The sequence below is a fragment of the Curcuma longa genome, chromosome 2, assembly GCF_044706935.1.
Source record: "Curcuma longa cultivar G26 ecotype Majalengka, Jawa Barat chromosome 2, ITB_CL_G26_1.1, whole genome shotgun sequence".
NCBI classification, from domain to species: Eukaryota; Viridiplantae; Streptophyta; class Magnoliopsida; order Zingiberales; family Zingiberaceae; genus Curcuma; species Curcuma longa.
The window spans coordinates 8,950,961-8,975,158 of record NC_133862.1 but is presented as its reverse complement, the minus strand read 5'-3'; the positions used below and the strand labels follow the sequence as shown (position 1 = coordinate 8,975,158).

Sequence of the window (24,198 nt, the reverse complement as noted above, 5' to 3'; positions counted from 1 at the left end):
CAATGTGCAATTATATATATTGATAGGAATCATTCTAATTTATGCAATGAACGAGCAGATCGTCTATTAGAGTTACTGTAGTGGTTTCTTAAGTCTGTCTCAGATGGGATGAGATGAGATTTCACTTCATATTTTTAATCAGCCGGGATCTCACGTTTTATAAATTTTAGATCCGAAATCCATTAACAATCTATCACTACAAAAAAAAACTTTTTACTATGAATTTGACGACGAATTGTAAAAAATAATTCATCGTAAAAACATTTTATGATGAAATATTTTTCATCGGTAATAGGTTATTTTTGTGATGAATTTTGTGACAAAATTTTTTCGTGGATAATAGGTCGTTCCACATTCTACGATGAAATAATAGAAATTCATCGTCAATTTTACGACAAATTAATATTTCATCGTCAAAGTCGTAAATTTACGATGAAAAAACATATATATCGTCGCAAAATTTACTTATACGCAAATCTGCAACAAAAGATGATTTTCGCCATAGATTTGTGACGAAAATGATGTTTATCGTTGATTTTCTGACGAAAAATATTTTCATCGTCAATTGGTGACCAAATTAAGTTTGTCGTTGATCTACGAAGAAAATATTTTTGTTGTCAAATCGACGGTGAAAAATTTAATCATCGCAGATTTGCGATTGGCGACAAAAAGAGATTTTCGTCGTCGATTTAGCTACGAATATCTTTTTTCATTGCAGAGAATTGTGATATAGAATATTTTTTCAATAAATTTACAATGAAATTATTTTTGTCCTAGAATTTGTCACGACATAAGAGGGTATTGCCTGACCTCACCACGATTCAAACCCTTGACCTCTTCTGCAATTCTACTGCATCGTAACCAATTCAGCTATGCCCCAGAAGCTACAAATCTTATTTCATACAATACTAATATATTCTAATCTAACAAGTCAAACTTAAATATTATGAAATAAATCATTATATCTAAAATTCAATCTATGAAGTGAGCATACATACTCAAATAAAAATATCTCATATAAAACAATTTCAAAATGATGACAACATACAAACAAATATCATTGTCTTCCTCTGTAGATATTTTCTTTTTTTCCTACATTAGAAAACAAACAAATAAAAAGTATCATTTGGTACAAGAAAAAAAAGGTCATATAAATTCACACAAAATTTAATGTGTAAAGACTTACTTCTTTCGATATAGATTTTTAAATTTCATCCTCTTCCATCTCACCAATACTTTTTGAAACAAATTAACACTAATAATCAATAATACAAAATTGAAGGGTTTCTAAACTCAATCAAATAAAAAATATTCAAAAGTATTAATTCTGAGAAAAATAATATTTATACACAACTAGGATCATGAAGAATCACCACCACTATCATCATCATCGTCACCATTATCTCCAAAACTAGAAGGAACTTAATTTGGAGTGAAGCCTAATTGAAGATATTATATTATGAAGTCTTGTTGGTGCAATTCTCTCATTTCTTGATCCCTTTGCAAGATTATCCTTTTCAAATTACTAACCTCTTTAGTCAAGTTTTCCATTTGTGCCCTTATTACTGGTGGAATGGAAGAAGATGTACTAGAATTTTATAAATTTTGCTAAAAGAACTCATTCCCAATATCATTCTCCTTTTGGATCCCTCACTCACCTCAAGCCAATCAGATTATTCCTAATAGAGCACTCAAATCCATTATTATCATCACTATCATCTAAACTTCTCTATGCTAGCTGTAGCTAATCATATTTTTCCTATATTGTCATGAGAAAAATTAAAATAAATTTATAATAATAATAATTTAGAAACACATATAATATTGATTATATCTAATGTAAACACATTAAATATAAAGAGAGAACAAGTACATAACTATTAGAATCTAAGTTAGAAATTAAGAACCAAGATTAATCTAAATCTTAATTGCTTTAACTCTATCATCACTTCAGGTCTTATCTTTCTTTTAAAATGTGTGGGTATAAGTCTTTATAAATAATGTCTCTTTCCTCATTTTCTTGGTCAAAAAAATATTGTTAGAAATAATGTAATAGTTTGAAATCAATTTGCGATGAATTTGAAGACAAAAATAGTTTTAACGATGAATTTGATGATGAAATTTATTTGTTGTTAATTCTGTTATTAAAATATTTTTGTCAGAAATATCATCGTCTATTGACAACGAAATAATTAATCGTCGCTAAGTTTATTACATATGTGTAATGAATTATTTTTGTCACTAATCAAATCATTTTTTTGTGCATCATTATTAACATATCGGTTTAATAAACTTCATATATATAATTCACACCCAATAACTTAAAAACTCACAATCAAAATCACTACATCAAGTTATATCCTCAACGTTATATCTGCATGTTGTCAATTAATATGTAAATCCATACACAAATGAAAAATAATCGAACATATTTCAGCAAAAGGTAGAATCTACCATCCAACGACCCCATATGGTCGACCACATGACTATATATGAGGAGGTAAATCAGAATGATATAGTTGATCGTGGAGATGGCATTGTCTCAGCTTCATTGAGATTCAACCCTTAATAAAAACAATCATGATGGATACTGTTCCACAATGGGAACAACAAGCGATCAATTATTTTGTTCTACAACACATAATTGTCTTCGAGTTTGTTATGTTAAATTGGTTAGTTATTGGATATGAATAATCAATCCGGGACGGAGCTAAGGAGGACGATGGTCACCCCTCTCCTCTTGGGTCTTATTAAATTTTTAATATAAGAGATATAGAAATATAAAATGAGAGATGAATGAGACGGTAAATGAGAAGTGAGTAGTTGTCCTCCGAGAGCTGTCTCAATTAAGTTTGACGTGTAGATGAAAAATAAATAAATAAATCTTTAATATTAATTTTAAAAAATTAATATTTTTTCTCATTCTTTTTCATATGAACTTAGGATAACAGCTTTAAAAATAATTTTTTTAAAAATGAAATAATAATAATAATAATTCGGTGATTTATTAAAGGGGTGCATGTATATTTAAGAATTCTTAAATTACGCATCATACTTTAAAAATGTATGGTAACCTTCCCATTCTCCCTTTTTCGTCAATATTAACTTTTCACATGTCAATTTTCAAAATATATCGCATTTAAAAGAATAAATATAAAAAATAGTTCTGTGATTTGGATATCACTTATGCAATCTCAATATCTCTCTCTTTTCTCTTCACTCGTGAAAATCAAATCTCTCTTCATTAAATATAAAAATTATTTTTGTAGTTTGGATACATGCAACTTCAATCTCTCTCCTTCCCGGTCTCTCCAATCGTACAAAGCAAATCTCTCCCCTTCCTCTTTCATTTATCGATTTATACAACTAATTTTTTTTACATATGATTTAACTATTAAAATCAGAATCAAGATTTGACATCAAATATACTTTCTCCAACTTTATTCTTTCATGCGGATTTCAATCAAAACTCACTGATCGACCAACAGAGATTCAATTGCACTCATTTCAAATCCTATGAATTTTTGAAATGTAAGTAATTTAAATGTGTCCTCTTTTTTTTTTTTTTTTAGACTTTCTTAATAATATCAAAGAGAACAAAAATTTTAATTATAATGCTTAGATCAAAAATTAATATAATACTAAAACACCTTTAAAAGCTTGAAATTAATAATAAAGGAGGATACATTTGAAATTAATTTATTGCGTCATGATGGGAACGAAGGTTTTTAAGTGAGAGGTATGGCAATAGTCCTGCGGGCGGTACACATTGCTGGTAAAAGATGGGACGTGCCATTATTTCTCTGCCGCACACTTTGCTGGTTAAAGATGGGACGTGCCATTATTTCTCTGCTCCTGCGCGGGTCCCACGTACGCGGGAAGATAAACCACCTGTAAAACATGGGTGTAAGTAGCTAGGGCGTGCTGATTCAGTAATTAATTAATTACTACGTGCCATATCAATTACTTTTATTTGTTCACTTTGATTTAATTTCATCTTAGCGGTCCTATATGGTCGATCTCACGATCATCTGTGAGGAGGTAAATCGAGAAAATACAATTGATTACGACGTAGGAGGGTATTGCCTGACTTCGCCAGGATTCGAACCCTTGCCCTCTTCTGCAAGTCTGCTGCGTCGTAACCAACTCACCTATGTCCCGGGGGCTTAGGTGATACTCTTCGCTGTAGAAGATAGACATGGATGAGCAAAAATTTAATTAAATTGAATAAATTGAATCGAATTAAAAATTTGGTTCGATTATTTTGAAAATTCGGTTATTTTTAAAAAAAATCGATTAATTCGATTCGGTTTCGATTTTAAAATTTCTTATTCGGTTAAATCGAATTAATTAAATTAGAAAAATAATTTATAAATTGTAAATAAATAAATTTATAAATCCCTAATTCATTAGTAAAATTTTTATAATATTTGAAAAAATTTGATTAATTCGGTCGAAAACCGAATTAATCAATAAAATATCGGTTCGGTTTGTTCGATTTTTATTAAAAAATTCGGTCGGTTCGGTTGGTTTAAAAAAAATTGGTTTATTCGGTTTTTGATTAATTCAGTTCGATTTAATTCGATTTTAATCGAATACTCACCCCTAAAGATAGGGCACATGGCATCTGTCGTTCTCTGCTCTTGCATGCGCGTGCATGTGGGAGGTACAGGACCCGACCACAGTTCAGAACCGACGGTTCGACGGTTCACGGCAGGTCGACCCTTAACCTTAACCGCCCAAGACGATTACGGTTCACGATTCAGAACCACCAGTTCACAGTTCGGTTCACGGTTCGCGACGGTTCGCAACGGTTCAAGATTATTATTTTAAAAAAATTAAATTTTAAAATTTATATAAAAGAAATATTGAAAAAAGAGAGAAAAGTTGATATAGTTTAATGGTGCGTATTCCTTTCTCTGGTTCGATCCTCACTAACAGCATGTAAATATAATTTTGAAATAAATATATAAATAAATTTATTGAATAAGTTAAATAAAAATGTTGTAGTATAGTGGTCTCTGTATACATTTCTCATGCGGAACTCTCGGGTTTGATCCCCACCAATCGCGTATTATAATATATTTGAAATATTTATATTATATATAATATCGTAATGAAATTATGTATAAAAGTCATTGGGGTACAGTAGTGAGTGTCTACGTCTTTGATCGGTGAGAATTGAGTGTTCGTTCTCCATCAACGGGATCTTAAAATTGACTTGAATTAAATAAATATAAATATAGTATATATATAATTATATTAATTTTATAAACAAAAGGCATTGTAGAAGAGTGGTGAGTATATGCGCTTGAGTCCCAGGATATCCTAGTTTGATCCTCAACAACGACGTATTAAATTATAATTTAATTAAATAAAAATAAATATATTTTATATAAAAATGTATTGATAATATATACAAATGTATTAAAGTTTAAAAAAATCATAAAATTAAAAAAAAACCAAATCGGCTGTTGCTGTTGGAACCGACGGTTCAACCCGCCGATTCCAATGGGCTTGAACCGTAACCGGCCCGTTGACCCGGGTTGGACCCGGCCCGTGGTCGGGTCTAGGTACTCTGAAGAAAAATCACTTGTGAAACAATAGACTTTAAGTAAAAAGTGAAATTTCAGTATTACATTAAAAAATAAATTAAAAAATTATAATTGATCACTACAAAGTAAAGTATTATTTCGACCGATCTTTTCCGATGAAGCTGAGTAAATTTCTCAATTTAACTCTTCACGATCATCATAAAACACATCATGTGGGACCGGAGTATTCATTGCATCTTTATTTTACCTCGTCCTTTCCTTTCTGTATTTCTCTCTTTTTCTTTTCCATCACTGATTTTTTTTTCATCTTTTTCTTTTCTCTTGCCTTCTGTATCCAGCCAGCGGGTCATGAAGTCCTTCCACCCACCACCCGCAGCGAACTTTAAAGCTCCAATCATATGTTTTGGCTATATAACGCTCACTGCGGCACAGGTTGCTTCGCCCAACTCTTGTTCTTGTAATTCCAGTTCCTGAAGCTTTGGAGGGGCACAGCTCTTTCCTGTATTCGCCTTTTATCCTTCAGTTTGGAGATTGCTGCTTGGTTTATATATGGGAAATTGATCATATACTGTTTTCGTTGTTTTCTAATAGATTTCAACTCAGATTACGTAATTTGGAATTTTCATGATTACTCCGATTTATTCTTTGACTGGAATCGAGAATTTTGGTTTGTTAGAACATATATTAAGGGAGATTAGTCTGCATTTTTGGCGGTGACGACTGAACCACACGTACGCTGTCATTAATTAATTTGATTTGCTGTAGGGAGCCATGGTTGTGATCAACGTGCGTCGGTCGATGATGGTGCAGCCGGCGGAAGCGACGCCGCAGCGACGGCTGTGGCTCTCCAGCCTGGATCTGGTGATGCCGCATCACCACACGATGACCGTCTACTTCTACCGGCCGGATGGGTCGGCCAACTTCTTTGACGCGGCGGTGCTGCGCGACGCGCTGGCCCGGGTGCTGGTGCCCTTCTATCCCATGGCCGGGCGTCTGGCGCGCGGCGAGGACGGTCGGGTCGTGATCGACTGCAACGGCGAGGGGGTGCTGTTTGTGGAAGCTGATGCGGAGGCGACGGTGGACGACTTCGGCGACTTCGCACCCACCGGGGAGCAGGAGCAGCTCGTCCCGAAGCCAAACGCAGACTACGCCGACGGCATCTCCGACTTCCCGCTCTTGCTCCTCCAGGTGCATGCGTACTTACCCCATTTGATGAATTAATTGTTTCAGTCAAGTTTAAGAAAGACGTATCCAAATGAAAATAACTAAAAAAAATAGATCTTACTTTTGGATAAATTTATGGTAGAAAAAATGTAAACGTAGTGTGTCAATATTTTTTCCTTTTATATATATATATATATATATATATATATATATATATATATATATATATATATATATGATTCTAAATCTTATTTTTTGTGAAATTTAAATGTATATTGTAAAGATATGAAATTTCCTAATATGCAATAAAAATAAAAAAAATGTTAAATTAAATACTTATCTTATTATTAGTGACCGTAACTAGCACTTGATCTTCTAATGTTCTTATATCTATAATAATAGTATCCAAATTTTATTCTAGATCAAGCAACTAATTAATTAGTATTAGACAACAAAAGAAATCACATATATAGATTTTTAATATTTGATTTGACTCTTATAAATATAATTATTCAACAAAAGATGGAATTTGTAGTCATTCAGCAATCTCATATGGTCAACTCTATGATCATCTGTGAGAAGGTAGATCGACTCTTATAAGTACAATTCTTCTGTAAAAAGGTCAAATCCACCACCCCAACAGTCCCACGTTCATATATAAGAAGGTAAATAAAAAACCTATAGTTGGTTACGATGAAAAAGAGTATATTCTCGACTTTAAACCTTTGCTCTCTTCTACAATTTTAGTTCATCATAACCAACTCAATTATGCTCCGGAGTTCTTATAAGTACAACTCAAACGTACCTTAAGTGCAAGAAATTAAATAAGACTAAATTAAACATAGTCTGAGGTAGTGTTAATTATGTTCATCTTATTATTTTTATGAATGAATGAAGGTGCGTTGGTAAACTGTGGATTAAAAATATGAATGTTTTTTAATGTTAATTTGTTTATTAATTTTTTTAAAAAAAATATGAATGCTAAATTTGATCTAATCGATGCATGCATTCACACAGGTAACGCACTTCAAGTGCGGTGGTGCAGCCTTGGGCGTCGGCACGCAGCACCACGCCGTCGACGGCGTCTCAGGCGTTCACTTGATAAACTCCTGGTCCGACGTTGCCCGCGGCCTTGGCATCTCCGTCCAGCCAGTCATCGACCGGACCCTCCTCCGCCCTCGCGACCCACCCAACCCTACTTTTACTCACATCGAGTACCATCCCCCTCCTTCCATGAACAGTAGCTCTGCTGCCCAAGTCCCAAGCCCTGCCGCTGCTGTCGGCATCTTCAAGTTCACCCAGGAGCAGCTTAACCACCTCAAAGCCAAAGCTCCCCCGGGTGGCAGCTACAGCACGTACGTCCTCCTCGCTGCCCACGTGTGGCGCTGCGCGTGCATAGCGCGCGACCTCCCGCCCGACCAGATGACCAAGATCTACATTCCGACCGACGGCCGACACCGAGTGCAACCACCACTTCCGCAAGGCTACTTCGGGAACGCGGTCTTCACGACCACGCTCATCGCTGCAGCAGGGGAGGTGACCTCTCCGGAGGGCGGTCCTTCCCCGGCGGCCAAGATGATCCAGAAGGCTTTGGTGAGGATGGACGCCACCTACTTGCAGTCGGCATTGGACTACCTGGAAATGCAGCCAAATGTGAAGGCTCTGGTGAGGGGCCCTCACACTTTCAGGTGCCCATCCCTCAACTTCAACAGCTGGGCGCGTCTGCCAATCCACGCTGCAGACTTCGGGTGGGGCCGACCAATTTTCATGGGTCCAGCCGCCCGTGGCTCCGATGGTCTGTCGTTAGTCCTGCCAAGTCACGCCGGAGATGGTGGCCTCTCGGTGGCCATCGCTTTGCAGCCTGATCACATATTGAAATTCTCAAAGCTCATCTATGATATCTAAGACTTTGATATCATTTATACATGTTATTTTGAATTATGACTTAACCGACCACCTCAGGGATTGAGTCCATGAGACTGGCTGTGATTTATCATTTTTTTTTTGAATTATGATTTAAAATTGTCATGTTTAATATTAAATCAGTTATTTAAATTTCTGATATGTATCCATGCAAACATTAATTACTTTAGAGTATGTGTTCTCTACTCTTATGGTGTTAAATGAAAATTTCCAAGTTAATGATAATAGTGAAATGGTCAATATCGCTCTCTACAGAAAATTAATTGGTTCCTTGATCTATCTAATGTGATATCTTGGAGCTCAAAGAAGCAAAAATCTATAGCATTATCTTCGACAGAAGCAGAATATATAGCTACAACAAATGCAACTTGTGAGGCAGTTTGGATGAGAAGAATTTAGAAAAATTTAAAATTCAAGCAAGATGAACAAATAATAATTCATTGTGATAATATGTCTACAATTGCAATGACAAAGAATCCAATCTTCTATGATAATGGGGTGTGTTTAATTAAATTATTTTAATATTTTTATTTGTCACTTATACTCTTCAAAATTAAAATTTATAATTAATCAAAATCTTTATTTATCGCTCACGTAACGTTCAGGTCGTCTCTCATGCAATCAATGATAGAGAGTTTTCCTAGACAACATAGTGCTGAGTTTTATTTGTTGATCGTATTCACTTCTAATTATCCAAAAAATCTTTTTATTAACAATTAAATCCTAAAATTTACAAATGAATATTAAGTACACATAATTTACAAATTAAGACTAATCATACACCCTAATTATAATTTTTCAGATAATAATCCATTTTACAATATCAATCCTATTTCACATAATTACAATAAAGTACAACTTCCACAAATTACTATTTATTCAACAAATCAATTACAACTAAACATAAGTTAACATGAACTGGTTCATAAACACAACAATTGTTTACCATATAATACAAGATATTCTATTCACTTTCTAAACAACAAAACTCACTTCATCATCAACCTTCTAAACAAGAACCACACCTTATTCAATTACCACATTCTAAATAGGAACAACTTGTTCAATTCTCATAACAACAACCAACAATATTTCCCTTAACTATAACATCAACAACATGGTTTAAACAACCATAATTCAATACACATCTTCTAAATTAAAACCGCAACCAAACAACAAGATGTTCAATCATCCCCAAATCAGATAACAAGCATGCTCAATTTATCCCATTTCAACCATCACAACTGAACAAACAACTTCATGCTATCACAACCTAACCAAACATCAAGATTTAAATTCAACAACTCTAACATTCAACAAATTCAATTATCCATTCAAATTCAACAATCCTTTAATAGCAATTCTGAATTACAAACAAGAATAAGGGGTTTTTGATTGATTTAAGCCAACTAAACAAAATAAACCAAAGTAAACAAAAAAACTAGGGTTAGGGTTAGGTTCTTCCCGGATCAGCACAAAATGAAGACATGTCACCCTCTCGGTTGAGTCGTGCCAACAAGGGATGGTGGAACTCGCCGGAGCCGGCCAATCCTAGCGGGGTTCCGTCGGAGAAGACAAAAATCGATAGATGCTTAGCCGAATTCCTGCTGCAAACTACAAACAAGGATTAGAAATCGAACGAAAATCTTACCTCCGTCGGAGCTTAGATGGTCGGAGAACAGCAGGGTGTCCCTTGCCGAACTCTGGTGGATGTGGATGAACAGGGAGCTCCGTCGGAGCAAACCACTCACGACGGTGCTTCCCTACTGTGCGAAGTGTCGTCGACCGTCAATCGCCGGAGTTGATCCACTCACGGCAACAAAATCACAACCGACGAGGGCGAAGAAGTCGTTCGCCGGAGCGAATCGCTCATGGTGAGATCTCCTACGGTTGTGCCGGCACTCGTCGACCTTTGTGGACGTCGGCCGTTGCTTTGTCGTTGATCGGGAAGAAGGAAGATGATCGGCGGAAGAAGGCAATGGATGGAGCTCAGCGGTGGAAATCACGATGAAGAAGAAATGAGAAGCTAGAGGATTTGATCGATTTTTGCGAAACCTAATCTAGATGAGCCCCCATCTCTGCGTTGAACCCAGCGATGTTTATAAGCCTGCGCAGAACCGGCTTGAACCGGCCTGAACCCAATCTAACCCAGACTCAACCCAAATCTTACCAGATGAACCCAAATCTGACCCATATTGAACCAGAATTGATTTTCTCCCAATTGGGTCTGTTCGTGGGCTTCTTAAATTGATTTTCTTGGCTTGATTTGAATTATTTACAATTGTAATTATCTCAAAATTATTATCTTCATCTTAATTTTTTACAAAATTAAATATCATAAATTAATATCCGTAAATTATCTTAAATTAATAAGAAATAGAATGAAGACATCAAATTAATTCAAGTTAAAGAAATAGACTAAAAATTTAAGATGATAACAAAAGCTATTATCATTGATAAGTTCAACAAATTCAAGAAGCAACTTAAGATTACAAATTAAGAGGGGATATTGAATAATATTAATCTGTAATCTTTGAAAATCTAGAATTGCATGGTCAAGCCTTGGGAAATAAGTATGAAGTTTATCCAGACAGATGATCAATCAGTAGATATCATGACAAAAGCTATGACAAAAGCTATCACCATTGATAAGTTCAACAAATTCAAGAAGCAACTTAAGATTACAAATTAAGAGGGGATATTGAATAATATTAATTTATAATCTTTGAAAATCTAGAATTGCATGGTCAAGCCTTGGGAAATCAAAGAATTGAAAATGCATGGTCAAGCCTGGGGAAATAAGTATGGAGTTTATCCAGATAGATGATAGACATCATGACAAAAGCTATGACACAAGCTATTACCATTGACATCATGACAAAAGCTATATATACCGACACAAGCTATTACCATTGATAAGTTCAACAAATTCAAGAAGCAACTTAAGATTACAAATTAAGAGGGGATATTGAATAATATTAATATGTAATCTTTGAAAATCTAGAATTGCATGGTCAAGCCTTGGAAAATTAAAAATTTGAAAATGCATGGTCAAGCCTTGAGAAATAAGTATGGAGTTTATTAAGATAGATGTTCAGCCAGTAGACATCATGACAAAAGCTATGACAAAACCTATTATCATTGATAAGTTCAACAAATATTAATCTATAATCTTTCAAAAATCTAGCAAACCTTGGGAAATCAAAGAATTGAAAATGATGGTCAAGCATGGAAAACGAGGAGTTGCTTGGTCAAAAAACCCTAGAACTTGTTAAGAGTTAATTTAGCTTGTGCTCGATCGGCCGTTGGTGAATTCCTCTCCCTGCTTGGGTGGCGATTGAAGGTGCATGGCGTAGCATAGCGATTGAAGGTGATTGTGGTGATCGGCCGTTGGTGCTTGTGTTGTGTGTATGTATACTGTTTGCCTTTATGGAGTAGCTAGCATAGCGTTTGGCTTTGTGAATGAATGTTATTTTTTCCCGGTAGATTGGAACTTAACGTAATTTGGAATTTTCATGATTACTCTGATTTATTCTTTGACTGGAATTGAGAGTTTTGGCTTGTTAGAACATATATTAAGGGAGATTAGTCTGCATTTTTGGCGGTGACGACTGAACCACACGTACGCTGTCATTAATTAATTTAATTTGCAGTAGGAAGCCATGGTTGTGATCAACGTGCGGCGGTCGACGATGGTGCAGCCGGCGGAAGCGACGCCGCAGCGACGGCTGTGGCTCTCCAGCCTGGATCTGGTGACGCCGCATTACCACACGCTGAGCGTCTACTTCTACCGGCCGGATGGGTCGGCCAACTTCTTTGGTGCGGCGGTGCTGCGCGACGCGCTGGCCCGGGTGCTGGTGCCCTTCTATCCCATGGCCGGGCGGCTGGCGAGCGGCGAGGACGGTCGGGTCGTGATCGACTGCAACGGCGAGGGGGCGCTGTTTGTGGAGGCTGATGCGGAGGCGACTGTGGACGACTTCGGCGACTTCGCACCCACCGGGGAGCTGGAGCAGCTCGTCCCGAAGCCAAATGCAGACTACGCCGACGACGGCATCTCCACCGTCCCGCTCTTGCTCCTCCAGGTTCGCGTACTTACTCCATTTGATGAATTGTTTCAGTCAAGTTTAAGAAAGACCTACGTATCCAAATGAAAATAACTAAAAGAAATAGATTTTACTTTTGGATAAATTTATACTGTGTCAATATTTCTTTTCTTTTCTTTTTTGTATAGGTATGATTCTAAATCCTATTTTTTTGTGAAATTTAAATGTATATTGTAAAAATATGAAATTTCCTAATGTGCAATAAAAATTAAAAATATGTTAAATAAAATACTTATCTTATTAGTGGCCATAGCTAGCTCTTGATGTTCTAATGTTTCTTATATCTATAATAGTATCCAAATTTTGTTCTAGATCAAGCAACTAATTAGTGTGAGACGAAGAACTTATAGAGATGTGCAACTGCCTTAAGGATCACATATATACGAATAATCACATATATAGATTGTTAATATTTGATTTGACTCTTATAAACTCGATTAGTACAACTCAAACGTACCTTAAGTGTAAGAATTAAACAAGACTAAATTAAACATAGTCTGAGGTAGTACTGTTAATTATGTTCATCTTATTTTTATGAATGAATGAAGGTGCGTTGGTAAACTGTGGATTAAAAATATGTTTTTTTTATTTTAATTTATTTATTATTTTTTTTAAAAAAATATGAATGTTTAATTTGATTTAATTGATGCATTCACACAGGTCACGCACTTCAAGTGCGGTGGTGCAGCCTTGGGCGTCGGCGCGCAGCATCATGCCGTCGACGGCGTCTCAGGCGTTCACTTGATAAACTCCTGGTCCGACGTTGCCCGCGGCCTTGGCATCTCCGTCCAGCCAGTCATCGACCGGACCCTCCTCCGCCCTCGCGACCCACCCAACCCTACTTTTACTCACATCGAGTACCATCCCCCTCCTTCCATGAACAGTACTACCTCTGCTGCCCAAGTCCCAAGCCCTGCCGCTGCTGTCGGCATCTTCAAGTTCACCCAGGAGCAGCTTAACCTCCTCAAAGCCAAAGCTCCCCCGGGTGGCAGCTACAGCACGTACGTCCTCCTCGCGGCCCACGTGTGGCGCTGCGCGTGCATAGCGCGCGACCTCCCGCCTGACCAGATGACCAAGATGTACATTCCAACCGACGTCCGGCAACGAGTGCAGCCACCACTTCCGCAAGGCTACTTCGGGAACGCGGTCATCATGACCACGCTCATCGCAGCAGCAGGGGAGGTGACCTCTCCGGCGGATGGTCCTTCCCCGGCGGCCAAGATGATCCAGAAGGCTTTGGTGAGGATGGACGCCACCTACTTGAAGTCGGCATTGGACTACCTGGAGATGCAGCCAAATGTGAAGGCTCTGGCGGCTGGCGCTCACACTTTCAGATGCCCATCCCTCAGCTTCAACAGCTGGGCGCGTCTGCCAATCCACGCTGCAGACTTCGGGTGGGGCCGACCAATTTTCATGGGTCTAGCCCGCATCGCCTACGAAGGTCAGTCGTTCGTCCTGCCAAGCGCCGCCGGAGATGGTGGGCTCTCGGTGGCCATCTCCTTGCAGCCTGATCACATGTTGAAATTCCAAAAGCTCATCTATGATATCTAAGACTTTATCATATTAGATCACCTATATATGTTATTTGTAGTTATGATTTGAAATCGTCATGTTTAATATTAAATTAGTTATTTAAATTTCTGATATGTATAATGCATCAATGCAAACATTAATTAAATTGGAGTATGTGTTCTAATATTAAGTTGGATTTGCAATATTCAATTCTTTTCCATATTTGCAAATATTTATAATCAATTTGACATTCCCTAGCTAGACCAAGTATATATAGTGATGGGGACTTGAATGGAGGTCTTAATTACTTGGGAGGTTCTTGACCTATTAACATGGGCTCCATGTAATACATTTTTGACTTGGTCAATATGGAATCCACATGATATGCCTTTGATTTGTCATCATAGATTTGAGTCGTTTAGAATCTTAATTGTGTTTGGATTAAGATGAGCTGAGTCGTGATGATTTTGAAAGAGCTCGACATGGAAGAGCTCAACAAAGTTGACTTTGGAAGAGCTCGGTATAGATTATGGGGGACTCAACCATCAAACTTCGGTTGAGGCATGACTAATTTTCACAAGTCCAAGCCGCATCGGCTATGAGGGCCAGTCGTTCGTCCTGCCAAGCACGGTCGGGGATGGTGGCCTCTCGGTGGCCATCTCCATGCATCCTGATCACATGGTGAAGTTTCAGGAGCTCATCTATGATATCTAAGCCTTTCAGATTGTTGTTGTGTTCGAATTTAAATAAAATCACCTATATTAGAGATATTTTGATCACTCCTTCATTGACTTGGTGAAGGTCCAATAGTCAGTCTCGACCTCATCAGTTTGGTCAGAGATATTTTAGTCACTCCTTCATCGACTTGGTCATCCCGACTCTAGAGGACACCAACCTCTTCAACTCCCTCATCAATTCAACCATCCCGACTCTAGATGATACAACCTCTTCGACTCCCTCATCAACGCGGCAGCTTCAACTCCAAAGGGCACAACCTCCTCGATTCCTTCATCTACTCACCACCAGACTCCAGAAGACATAGCCTCCTCAACCCCTTACCCCTTTATTGACTCGGCCACCCTGACTCCATTGGACACAACCTTCTCGACCCTTCATTGACTTGGCTTACCTGACTCCACAGGACACCACCTCCTCAACTCTCTTATCAACTTGGTTATCCTGACTCTAGAGAATACAACCTCCTCAACTCAGCCGCCTTGACTCAAGAGGACACATCCTCCTCAAATCCTTCATCATCTCACTTGCCCCAACTTGAGAGGATACAACCTTCTCAACTCTTTCATCGACACGGCCACCCCGACTCCAGATGATACAGCCTTCTCGACTCTTTTATTGACACGACCTACTCATCTCAAGGTTTTTGATACTATGCCAGAGGAACATTCTGATTTCAAGGTCATTTTTAGTTTATGTCAAATTAGATATTGTTTCTTGCAATTATTATGAGAAGTTTTTGATACTATAGCAACCCGAGTCCTTACACTCACATAACAACTCTCGAGTCCTCACACTTGAACAACAACCCTCGAGTCTTCACACTCGAACAACAATCCTCAAGTCCTCACACTCGAATAACAATCCTCAAAGTCTTCACATTCGGACAATATCCCTCGAGTCCTCACACTCGGACAACAACCCTCGAGTCCTCACACTCGAACAACTCTCGAGTCCTCACACCTCGAACAACAACTCTCGATTCCTTACACCTTGAACAATAACCCTCAAGTCCTCACACTGGGACAACAACCCTCGAATCCTCATACTCGGACAACTAGTCCTCACACTCAAACAACAACTTTCAAAATCCTCACACTCGAACAACAATATTCAAAGTCCTCACACTCGAGCTAACAACACTTGGGTCTTCACACTCAAACCTACACTAAGTCTTTCAAAAATATACGCTCTCCCTTGTATTTAAAGATCTTGGCTCCGCTCGGCTTTGCCCGACTTTATCACACCAATCATAGTTGTGACCCCCCTAGCTCTATGTATGATTCCCTTCAGAGTGTTTAATATCAGAAGGAACTGGTGATTTCATATCTAAGTTTATATGTTATCTTACAATGCGAGATCGCTTGAGATCCCTCATTTCTCTCACTAGAAATACAATTAGATCACAAAATAACAACTCAAGTAAAATCTTTGTTCTATTAGCAAAAACTACATGAGTTATATTGGCAAAAAATAACCTTTCGTTGAAAAATTACAAGAGTTACATTGGCAAGGAACATAAGTGAAAACTATGATTGTTCTACATCATCAAGGTCTTCTAGAGGGATTTCGTTGAAGACTTTTTCTAAGTCCAAGCAAAAATTAAGAGGAAGATGGCCGACTTCTTGTAGCTCCTTCAAAGTTGTACCTAACCATTTTAATCATGTGATCTCTAGGCTACTCGTACATCTCTTTTTTCTTGGTCATTTACCATTCCTCCTCTCCAGTCTGTAATTTTTGAGTTCTACTTCCTTGGTCAAGAGTTTTCTTCAGACAGCTTTAGTGGTCAAGTATGATTTTGTAAACGGATAATAAACATCTCTCATAATTAATGTGATTTTTCTTTTGCAGTTAGAGCCGGCACCCAGGAGAGGAGAGTCAGATGTACATGACTTGCAGAACACCCGATTACTTTCTCTGAGTCAGCTAATTAGATCATGTTAGATCCTATGATCAACTCGATATTCACATTCCAAACTGCTAGAGTTAGGTAGTTTTATGTATAATCAATCATGTTGAAAACGGCACATGCTGGTCATTAATCTGTAAGGGGGGTTCATTTTGGTTGGAGGTGGCAAGGCTAACCATGCAGCTCTAGGAGCAGCCTTTGTTATTCCCTTAGTTTCGTGATATTCATCCCCATTTCCCATCCGTCTCATTATTTACTGTAGAGGGTTACGTTCATTTCAACTTGCACATTGCTAAATAACCTTTCAGTTCTAATTGTTCTTCTTAAATTTCTGTATATTTGTTGTCCTAACAATCAATGATTAATCTTGGTAGAACAACTTCAGGTTATAAAGTAGCTTTGTTTTCCTGCTATCAAATCTGTGTTCTACAGTTTGACTTGATTCAGGTTAATTTGACAATCAAAGAGAATTTTAAAGAATTTCCTTCATGGTAAAATTCGAGAGAAGCTAAACTTCTTTTATTTTTTCCCTTTGATTTATTGCGTCGTGATGGCCAGGAAGGTTTTTAAGTGAGAGGTATAGCAATAGACCTGCGGGTGGTACACTTTGCTGGTACAAGATAGGGACGTGCCATTAGTTCTCTGCTCCTGCGCGGGTCCCAGGTTTTTAAGTGAGAGGTATAGCAATAGACCTGCGGGTCGTACACTTTGCTGGTAAAAGATAGGGACATGTCATTAGTTCTCTGCTCCTGCGCGGGTCCCACGTACGAGGGAAGGTAAATAATTTGTGAAACAATGGGTGTAAGTATAAATCTCAATTAGTTTTGTTGATTATTTTTTAGAATGATCGGTTTGATTCAATGAAAATTTTCTATCGATCATTAGGATAAATCAGAAAGTATATATAGTGGCTAGTTCAGACGTCCAGCATTCTTTGATTACACTTTTCATTTGAAAGTAAATTTCTATAAATAAATCATAATTGAAGATCGAGCCGCAGATGACATGTAAAAAAAAATGATAACCCCAGTAGCCACATCTCTGGGGTGGTCGGCATAATTGAAGATCGAGCCGCAGATGACATGTAAAAAAAATGATAACCCCAGTAGCCACATCTCTGGGGTGGTCGGCCCGGTCCCACGGAAATTTCCCACTGACGGGTAAATCTACGGCGGCTATTCATCCTTTGAATTGATTAATACGCCGTACTACCTGCCATGTCCTATCGTTACACCATTGCCCCGGGGATCGCAGAGGACATGTAAGTAGCTAGGGCGTGCTGATTCATTAATTGATTAATTACTACCTGCCATATCAATTACTGGACGTATTTATTGTCGGGAAAAAAGTAAAAATAAAATAAAATAAAAATACACCTCATTTTATAATTCATTTTTTAAATATATCTTTATTTTAGCTCGTGCTCGATCGGCCGTACGTGAATTCCTCACCCTGCTTGGGTGGTGATGGAAGGTGCATGGGCCCCTTCCACCTACAACTTACAGCGCATCTTAAAAGCTCCAACATGTATATGTTTTGGCTATTTAACGCTCACTGAAGCCCAGGTCGCTTCGCCGCCGAGCTCTAGTAGCATAACCAGTTCCTGCTTTGGAGGGGTACCGCTCTTTAATTATATTATTCGCCTTTTATTCTTGATCAGTTTGGAGATTGTTGCCTTTTATTCTTTGACTGGAATCGAGAATTTTGGCTTGTTAGAACATATATTAAGGGATAGGAGATTAGTCTGCATTTTTGGCGGTGACGACTGAACCACACGCTGTCATTAATTATTTAATTTGCAGTAGGGAGCCATGGTTGTGATCAACGTGCGTCAGTCGATGATGGTGCAGCCGGCGGAAGCGACGCCGCAGCGACGGCTGTGGCTCTCCAGCCTGGATCTGGTGATGCCGCATTACCACACGATGAGCGTCTACTTCTACCGGCCGGATGGATCGGCCAAATTCTTTGACGCGGCGGTGCTGCGCGACGCGCTGGCCCGGGTGCTGGTGCCCTTCTATCCCATGGCTGGGCGGCTGGCGCGCGGCGAGGACGGTCGGGTCGTGATCGACTGCAACGGCGAGGGGGCGCTGTTTGTGGAGGCTGATGCGGAGGCGACGGTGGACGACTTCGGCGACTTCGCACCCACCGGGGAGCAGGAGCAGCTCGTCCCGAAGCCAAATGCAGACTACGCCGACGGCATCTCCGACTTCCCGCTCTTGCTCCTCCAGGTACGTACTTACCGCATTTGATGAATTAATTGTTTCAGGCAAGTTTAAGAAAGACGTATCCAAATGAAAATAACTAAAAAAAATAGATCTTAATTACTTTTGGATAAATTTATGGTAGAAAAAATGTAAACATAGTGTGCCAATATTTTTTTCCCTTTTTTTTATATATAAATATGATTCTAAATCTTATTTTTTGTGAAATTTAAATGTATATTGTAAAGATATGAAATTTCCTAATATGCAATAAAAATTAAAAATATTTTAAATAAAATACTTATCTTATTATTAGTAACCATATATAACTAGTTCTTGATCTTCTAATGTTCTTATATCTATAATAGTATCCAAATTTTATTCTAGATCAAGCAACTAATTAATTAGTATTAGACAACAAAAGAAATCACATATATAGATTTTTAATATTTGATTTGACTCTTATAAATACAATTATTCAACAAAAGATGGAATTTATCATTCAGCAATCTCACACGATCGAGTCTATGATCATCTGTGAGAAAGTAAATCGGCTCTTATAAGTACAACTCTTCTATAAAAAGGTCGAATATGTCACCCCAACGGTTCCACGATCATATGTGAGAAGTTAAATCAAAAACCTACAATTGACCACGATGAAAGAGGGTATTTTCTCAGCTTTAGGGTTTAGGGTATTTTCTCGGCTTCAAATATTTGCTCTCTTTTACAATTCTACTTCATCGTAACCAACTCAATTATGCTTTAGAGCTCTTATAAGTACAACTCAAATGTACCTTAAGTGTAAGAAATTAAATAAGACTAAATTAAACATAGTCTCAGGTAGTGTTAATTATGTTCATCTTATTATTTTTATGAATGAATGAAGGTGCGTTGGTAAACTGTGGATTAAAAATATGAATGTTTTTTAATCTTAATTTGTTTATTAAAAATTTTTAAAAAATATGAATGCTAAATTTGATCTAATGGATGCATGCATTCACACAGGTAACGCACTTCAAGTGCGGTGGTGCAGCCTTGGGCGTCGGCGCGCAGCATCATGCCGTCGACGGCGTCTCAGGCGTTCACTTGATAAACTCCTGGTCCGACGTTGCCCGCGGCCTTGGCATCTCCGTCCAGCCAGTCATCGACCGGACCCTCCTCCGCCCTCGCGACCCACCCAACCCTACTTTTACTCACATCGAGTACCATCCCTCTCCTTCCATGAACAGTACTACCTCTGCTGCCCAAGTCCCAAGCACTGCCGCTGCTGTCGGCATCTTCAAGTTCACTCAGGAGCAACTTAACCTCCTCAAAGCCAAAGCTCCCCCGGGTGGCAGCTACAGCACGTACGTCCTCCTCGCTGCCCACGTGTGGCGCTGCGCGTGCATAGCGCGCGACCTCCCGCCCGACCAGATGACCAAGATCTACATTCCGACCGACGGCCGACACCGAGTGCAGCCACCACTTCCGCAAGGCTACTTCGGGAACGTGATCTTCACGGCCACGGTCATCGCAGCAGCAGGGGAGGTGACCCCTCCGGAGGGCGGTCCTTCCCCGGCGGCCAAGATGATCCAGAAGGCTTTGGTGAGGATGGACGCCACCTACTTGCAGTCGGCATTGGACTACCTGGAAATGCAGCCAAATGTGAAGGCTCTGGTGAGGGGCCCTCACACTTTCAGATGCCCATCCCTCAACTTCAACAGCTGGGCGCGTATGCCAATCCACGATGCAGACTTCGGGTGGGGCCGACCAATTTTCATGGGTCCAGCCCGCATCTCCTACGAGGGTCTATCGTTCGTCCTGCCAAGCGCCGCCGGAGATGGTGGCCTCTGGCTGGCCATCTCCTTGCAGCCTGATCACATGTTGAAATTCCAAAAACTCATCTATGATATTTAAGACTTAATTTGATCATATTAGATCATCTATGTATGTTATTTTTAGTTATGATTTGAAATTGTCATGTTTAATATTAAGTCAGTTATTTAAATTTCTGATATGTATAATGTATCCATGCAAACATTAATTAATTTGGAGTGTGTGTTCTAATATTAATTTGGATTTGCAATATTCAATTCTCTTCCATATTTGTAAATATTTATAATCAATTTGACATTCCCTAGCTAGACCAAGTATATATAGTGATGGGGAGTTGAATGGAGGTTCTTGACGCAGTCAAAGTCAACATAGACTCCATGTAATACATTATTTGACTTAGTCAATATGGACTCCGCATGACATGTCATTAACTTGATCATTATAGATTTGAGTCATTTAGAGATTTAATTGTGTTTGGATTAAGAGACGGGTTGGGTACGTCGTGATGATTTTGGAAGAGCTCGACGTGGATTATGGGGAAATCAACAAAGTTGACTTTCGAAGAGCTCGATATGGATTATGAGGAACTTGTTAATGCTTATGATGAGTTCAACAGTACTTAGAATAACTTTGCCCAGTCGAATTTAATTTGTATAACAAATTATCAAGGTTAAATTGGAATGAGTTATAGTCGCATCCATTGCGGAAGGACGTTAAGTCAAGAATTCCAACGGGTATCTTGTCAATAGTAATGAGTATCGATTACAAATGCAAGAAAGTAAATGTTGATTGCAAATGATGAAAGTTTGCAGAATTACACATGCTGGTTATGCAGCCTCTCAAAAATCTACAATCGTTCGGAAGAAACATCTTTTCTTCTTCTTTTTCTATATAAGGTAATAACTCCGGTAATAGAAGATATGCACAATTCGACTTAAAATCTACTCGACTTCTACTATTCTCCGTCTTGTTCTCCACTCTATTCTCCTATTCTAACTCGGACATCGGAGGAGCCAAGCTAATGCCGCGAAGCCACATATATCTTTACCCAAGCTTTAGCCCAGGGTCATCCAAAGGTGCGTGGGGGTGAGGGAGGGAGGGAAGTATAGAAATAGAAAAATATGCGGTGAATTCTGTTATAGTTCAAATGTTTTTTTTGTTAAAAAATTTTAGTCCGAACAAATGTATAATCCTGGCTCCACCATTAGGCCAAGCCAAAGTACACTTTGACCTTTTTTTTTTTTTTTAATCTCTTGTTATCGGTTCATGTTTATTCTTCCTCAATAACACTCGCTGATACAAGTCATTAATCATTGTGGTATTGCTATGAAGCAACTTTGTTTTTCCTTTGTTGCAGGGACTTATATTGATAAGAAATGGCCATTCACTGGAACTGTGTCAATTAGAGGCCGCATTTTGGTCGGCACATGTCATAGTGCCAAAATGAACAGAACCATTATTGTCAGGAGAAACTATCTTCACTATGTGAAGAAATATCAAAGGTGCATGACTGCTTTACCAATGATTCCATCTGATAGAATGTGAACTTGACTTGCAATTTTCATTTACAAGGTATGAGAAGAGGCATTCCAACATCCCAGCACATATTTCTCCTTGTTTCCGAGTTAAGGAGGGTGCCCATGTTCCTGCTGGATCTACTAATGGTGGGGGCAAGAAGGCTTTTGTAGTTGCTTGAGACGGCTATTTTTGGAAGTGAAGATGCTGCAGTTGAAAAGATTTATGTTACAGAGCTACTAAATTGTTTCAGAACTTTGTGCAAGAATTTTAGTTGTCATTTTGATATGTATTCTTCAATTGATTGAATTGGTCTGGCAGTTTGATTCTGCATTAAACTGCCTAGATTATTTATGTTTAACAAGCAACTAGTTGTACCAGCATTAATTGTAGCTCTTCAAAAACAATATTATTGCTTACATATTACGTCATAAGTTGGTTTAACAATCGTTGATAATAAAAATTATATAAGTATCAAAATAAATACAATGATCTTACAAACGCTATTATCATAAAACCAATTTATAAATATCTCTAATTTTTTATTTTATTGTTAAAGTAAAATATTATATATTTATTTTATAATAATTAACAATGTAGCACCGCCCATCTCTAAGTTAGCTGTCTCTCCAAGTTAATTTTAAAAAATAATTAAATATTAAATTAATTTAATTATAAAAAATGATTATAATTGAACTAGGGGTAATATAGTAAATATTAAAGTAAGTAATGTATTAAAACCTTCAAACAAACAAGGTTTTATCTCATTACTTAGGATTAAACCAAACAACATTAGGTTATGTTGTATTCCCTATAACCTTGGTTATGTGATTACTTGGTAATCACATAATCAAGGTAATCACGGATGCTCCCCAACCAAACGCACCCTTAGGGTCATCCACTTGACATCAGCCCACGAAAGACAAATTCGCTAAGAGCCGACTCGGTGGAAGACGATCCGTTTAAAGAAGCCAGATCTAGTTGCAGCTAACTCAACCAAAATCAACAAAAGGTGATCCCGTAGGAGTTAGACCCGTTCCTCAATCTCAAACGGGACCACATATATAGGATAAGCTGTCATCTTTTTCTGAGATTTCAATCTTAAATACATATATAGCATAAAAGACCACCAATACTTTTATTTTAAAATTAAATATAATGAAAACTTTGAAACCTATACAAATAAGTTAGGATTAGTACAGGTCTATATATGATCGAAAGACATATATAGGACCTACCATGAAGTATTCAAGCCGTTTTCACCTAATTTATACCTCCCATCAATTCCCTCGTCATAATTATCTGAATTATTCTGCCTCCTTATTTATTTCTCACGTTGTGTCATGATGATCGAAAAGGCTAGCTTTAAATGAGAGTTTTGTCTGGAATGTCATGACTACTGCATTAACCAATTCATTGCTAGCTACCTACAATATCAATTAGTTGGATTGCCTTCAGTCCTTCAATGGATCTTTCTAACATTAACTCATGACGCTGACTTAACTCAAGAATCGTCGGTTGCCACATTCTCGGCCAAGTAATGACATGGTCACCCTAGTCACTTCGTGGAGTTCTTATAACCGGATCTGGCTTTGCTTCCTTAATTCCTATATTTATTCTCATTTCATCAGTTCGGTTCGGAGATTTTTGCTTGGTTTATGGAAAGTTGATCTATTGTTTGTTTTGTCGGCCGGGCCGGGGCTCATATATGATATCTAAGACTTTGGGGTGGTTGTGCTTTGAATTTAATTAAGATCATCTATGCC

General features: G+C 38.1%; 3 protein-coding genes and 1 long non-coding RNA gene across 4 annotated transcripts; 3 read left to right on the top strand and 1 right to left on the bottom strand.

Annotated features, from left to right (window-relative positions):
- Nucleotides 1-6,326: 6,326 nt before the first annotated feature.
- On the top strand, nucleotides 6,327-8,667 carry LOC141822230 (hydroxycinnamoyltransferase-like). Its single transcript, XM_074709667.1, has 2 exons — nucleotides 6,327-6,743; nucleotides 7,737-8,667. The coding sequence occupies exons 1-2, from the start codon at nucleotides 6,327-6,329 to the stop codon at nucleotides 8,622-8,624; spliced, it is 1,305 nt and encodes a 434-aa protein (XP_074565768.1). The 3' UTR covers nucleotides 8,625-8,667.
- A 1,301-nt stretch (nucleotides 8,668-9,968) lies between these two features.
- On the bottom strand, nucleotides 9,969-10,702 carry LOC141822473 (uncharacterized). The gene is made up of 2 exons (XR_012601262.1): nucleotides 10,294-10,702; nucleotides 9,969-10,193 (listed from the first exon to the last, which is right to left on the bottom strand). It is a non-coding gene; the product is annotated as an uncharacterized LOC141822473 (long non-coding RNA).
- Nucleotides 10,703-12,304: 1,602 nt separating this feature from the next.
- On the top strand, nucleotides 12,305-14,296 carry LOC141822300 (hydroxycinnamoyltransferase-like). Its single transcript, XM_074709743.1, has 2 exons — nucleotides 12,305-12,724; nucleotides 13,406-14,296. The coding sequence occupies exons 1-2, from the start codon at nucleotides 12,305-12,307 to the stop codon at nucleotides 14,294-14,296; spliced, it is 1,311 nt and encodes a 436-aa protein (XP_074565844.1).
- A 4,185-nt stretch (nucleotides 14,297-18,481) lies between these two features.
- LOC141822234 (hydroxycinnamoyltransferase-like) lies at nucleotides 18,482-20,998 on the top strand. Its single transcript, XM_074709677.1, has 3 exons — nucleotides 18,482-18,517; nucleotides 18,704-19,129; nucleotides 20,108-20,998. Exons 2-3 carry the CDS (start codon nucleotides 18,713-18,715, stop codon nucleotides 20,996-20,998), a joined length of 1,308 nt encoding a protein of 435 aa, XP_074565778.1. The 5' UTR covers nucleotides 18,482-18,517; nucleotides 18,704-18,712.
- The last annotated feature ends 3,200 nt before the right edge of the window (nucleotides 20,999-24,198 follow it).

What these genes read in the sequence shown, in the direction of transcription:
- LOC141822300 (XM_074709743.1), top strand. Translation starts at nt 12,305, where the DNA reads ATGGTTGTGATCAACGTGCGGCGGTCGACGATGGTGCAGCCGGCGGAA. An exon ending in TCCCGCTCTTGCTCCTCCAG is followed by an intron (nt 12,725 to 13,405) that starts GTTCGCGTACTT and finishes GCATTCACACAG; the next exon opens with GTCACGCACTTCAAGTGCGG.
- LOC141822234 (XM_074709677.1), top strand. Translation starts at nt 18,713, where the DNA reads ATGGTTGTGATCAACGTGCGTCAGTCGATGATGGTGCAGCCGGCGGAA. An exon ending in TCCCGCTCTTGCTCCTCCAG is followed by an intron (nt 19,130 to 20,107) that starts GTACGTACTTAC and finishes GCATTCACACAG; the next exon opens with GTAACGCACTTCAAGTGCGG.
- LOC141822230 (XM_074709667.1), top strand. Translation starts at nt 6,327, where the DNA reads ATGGTTGTGATCAACGTGCGTCGGTCGATGATGGTGCAGCCGGCGGAA. An exon ending in TCCCGCTCTTGCTCCTCCAG is followed by an intron (nt 6,744 to 7,736) that starts GTGCATGCGTAC and finishes GCATTCACACAG; the next exon opens with GTAACGCACTTCAAGTGCGG.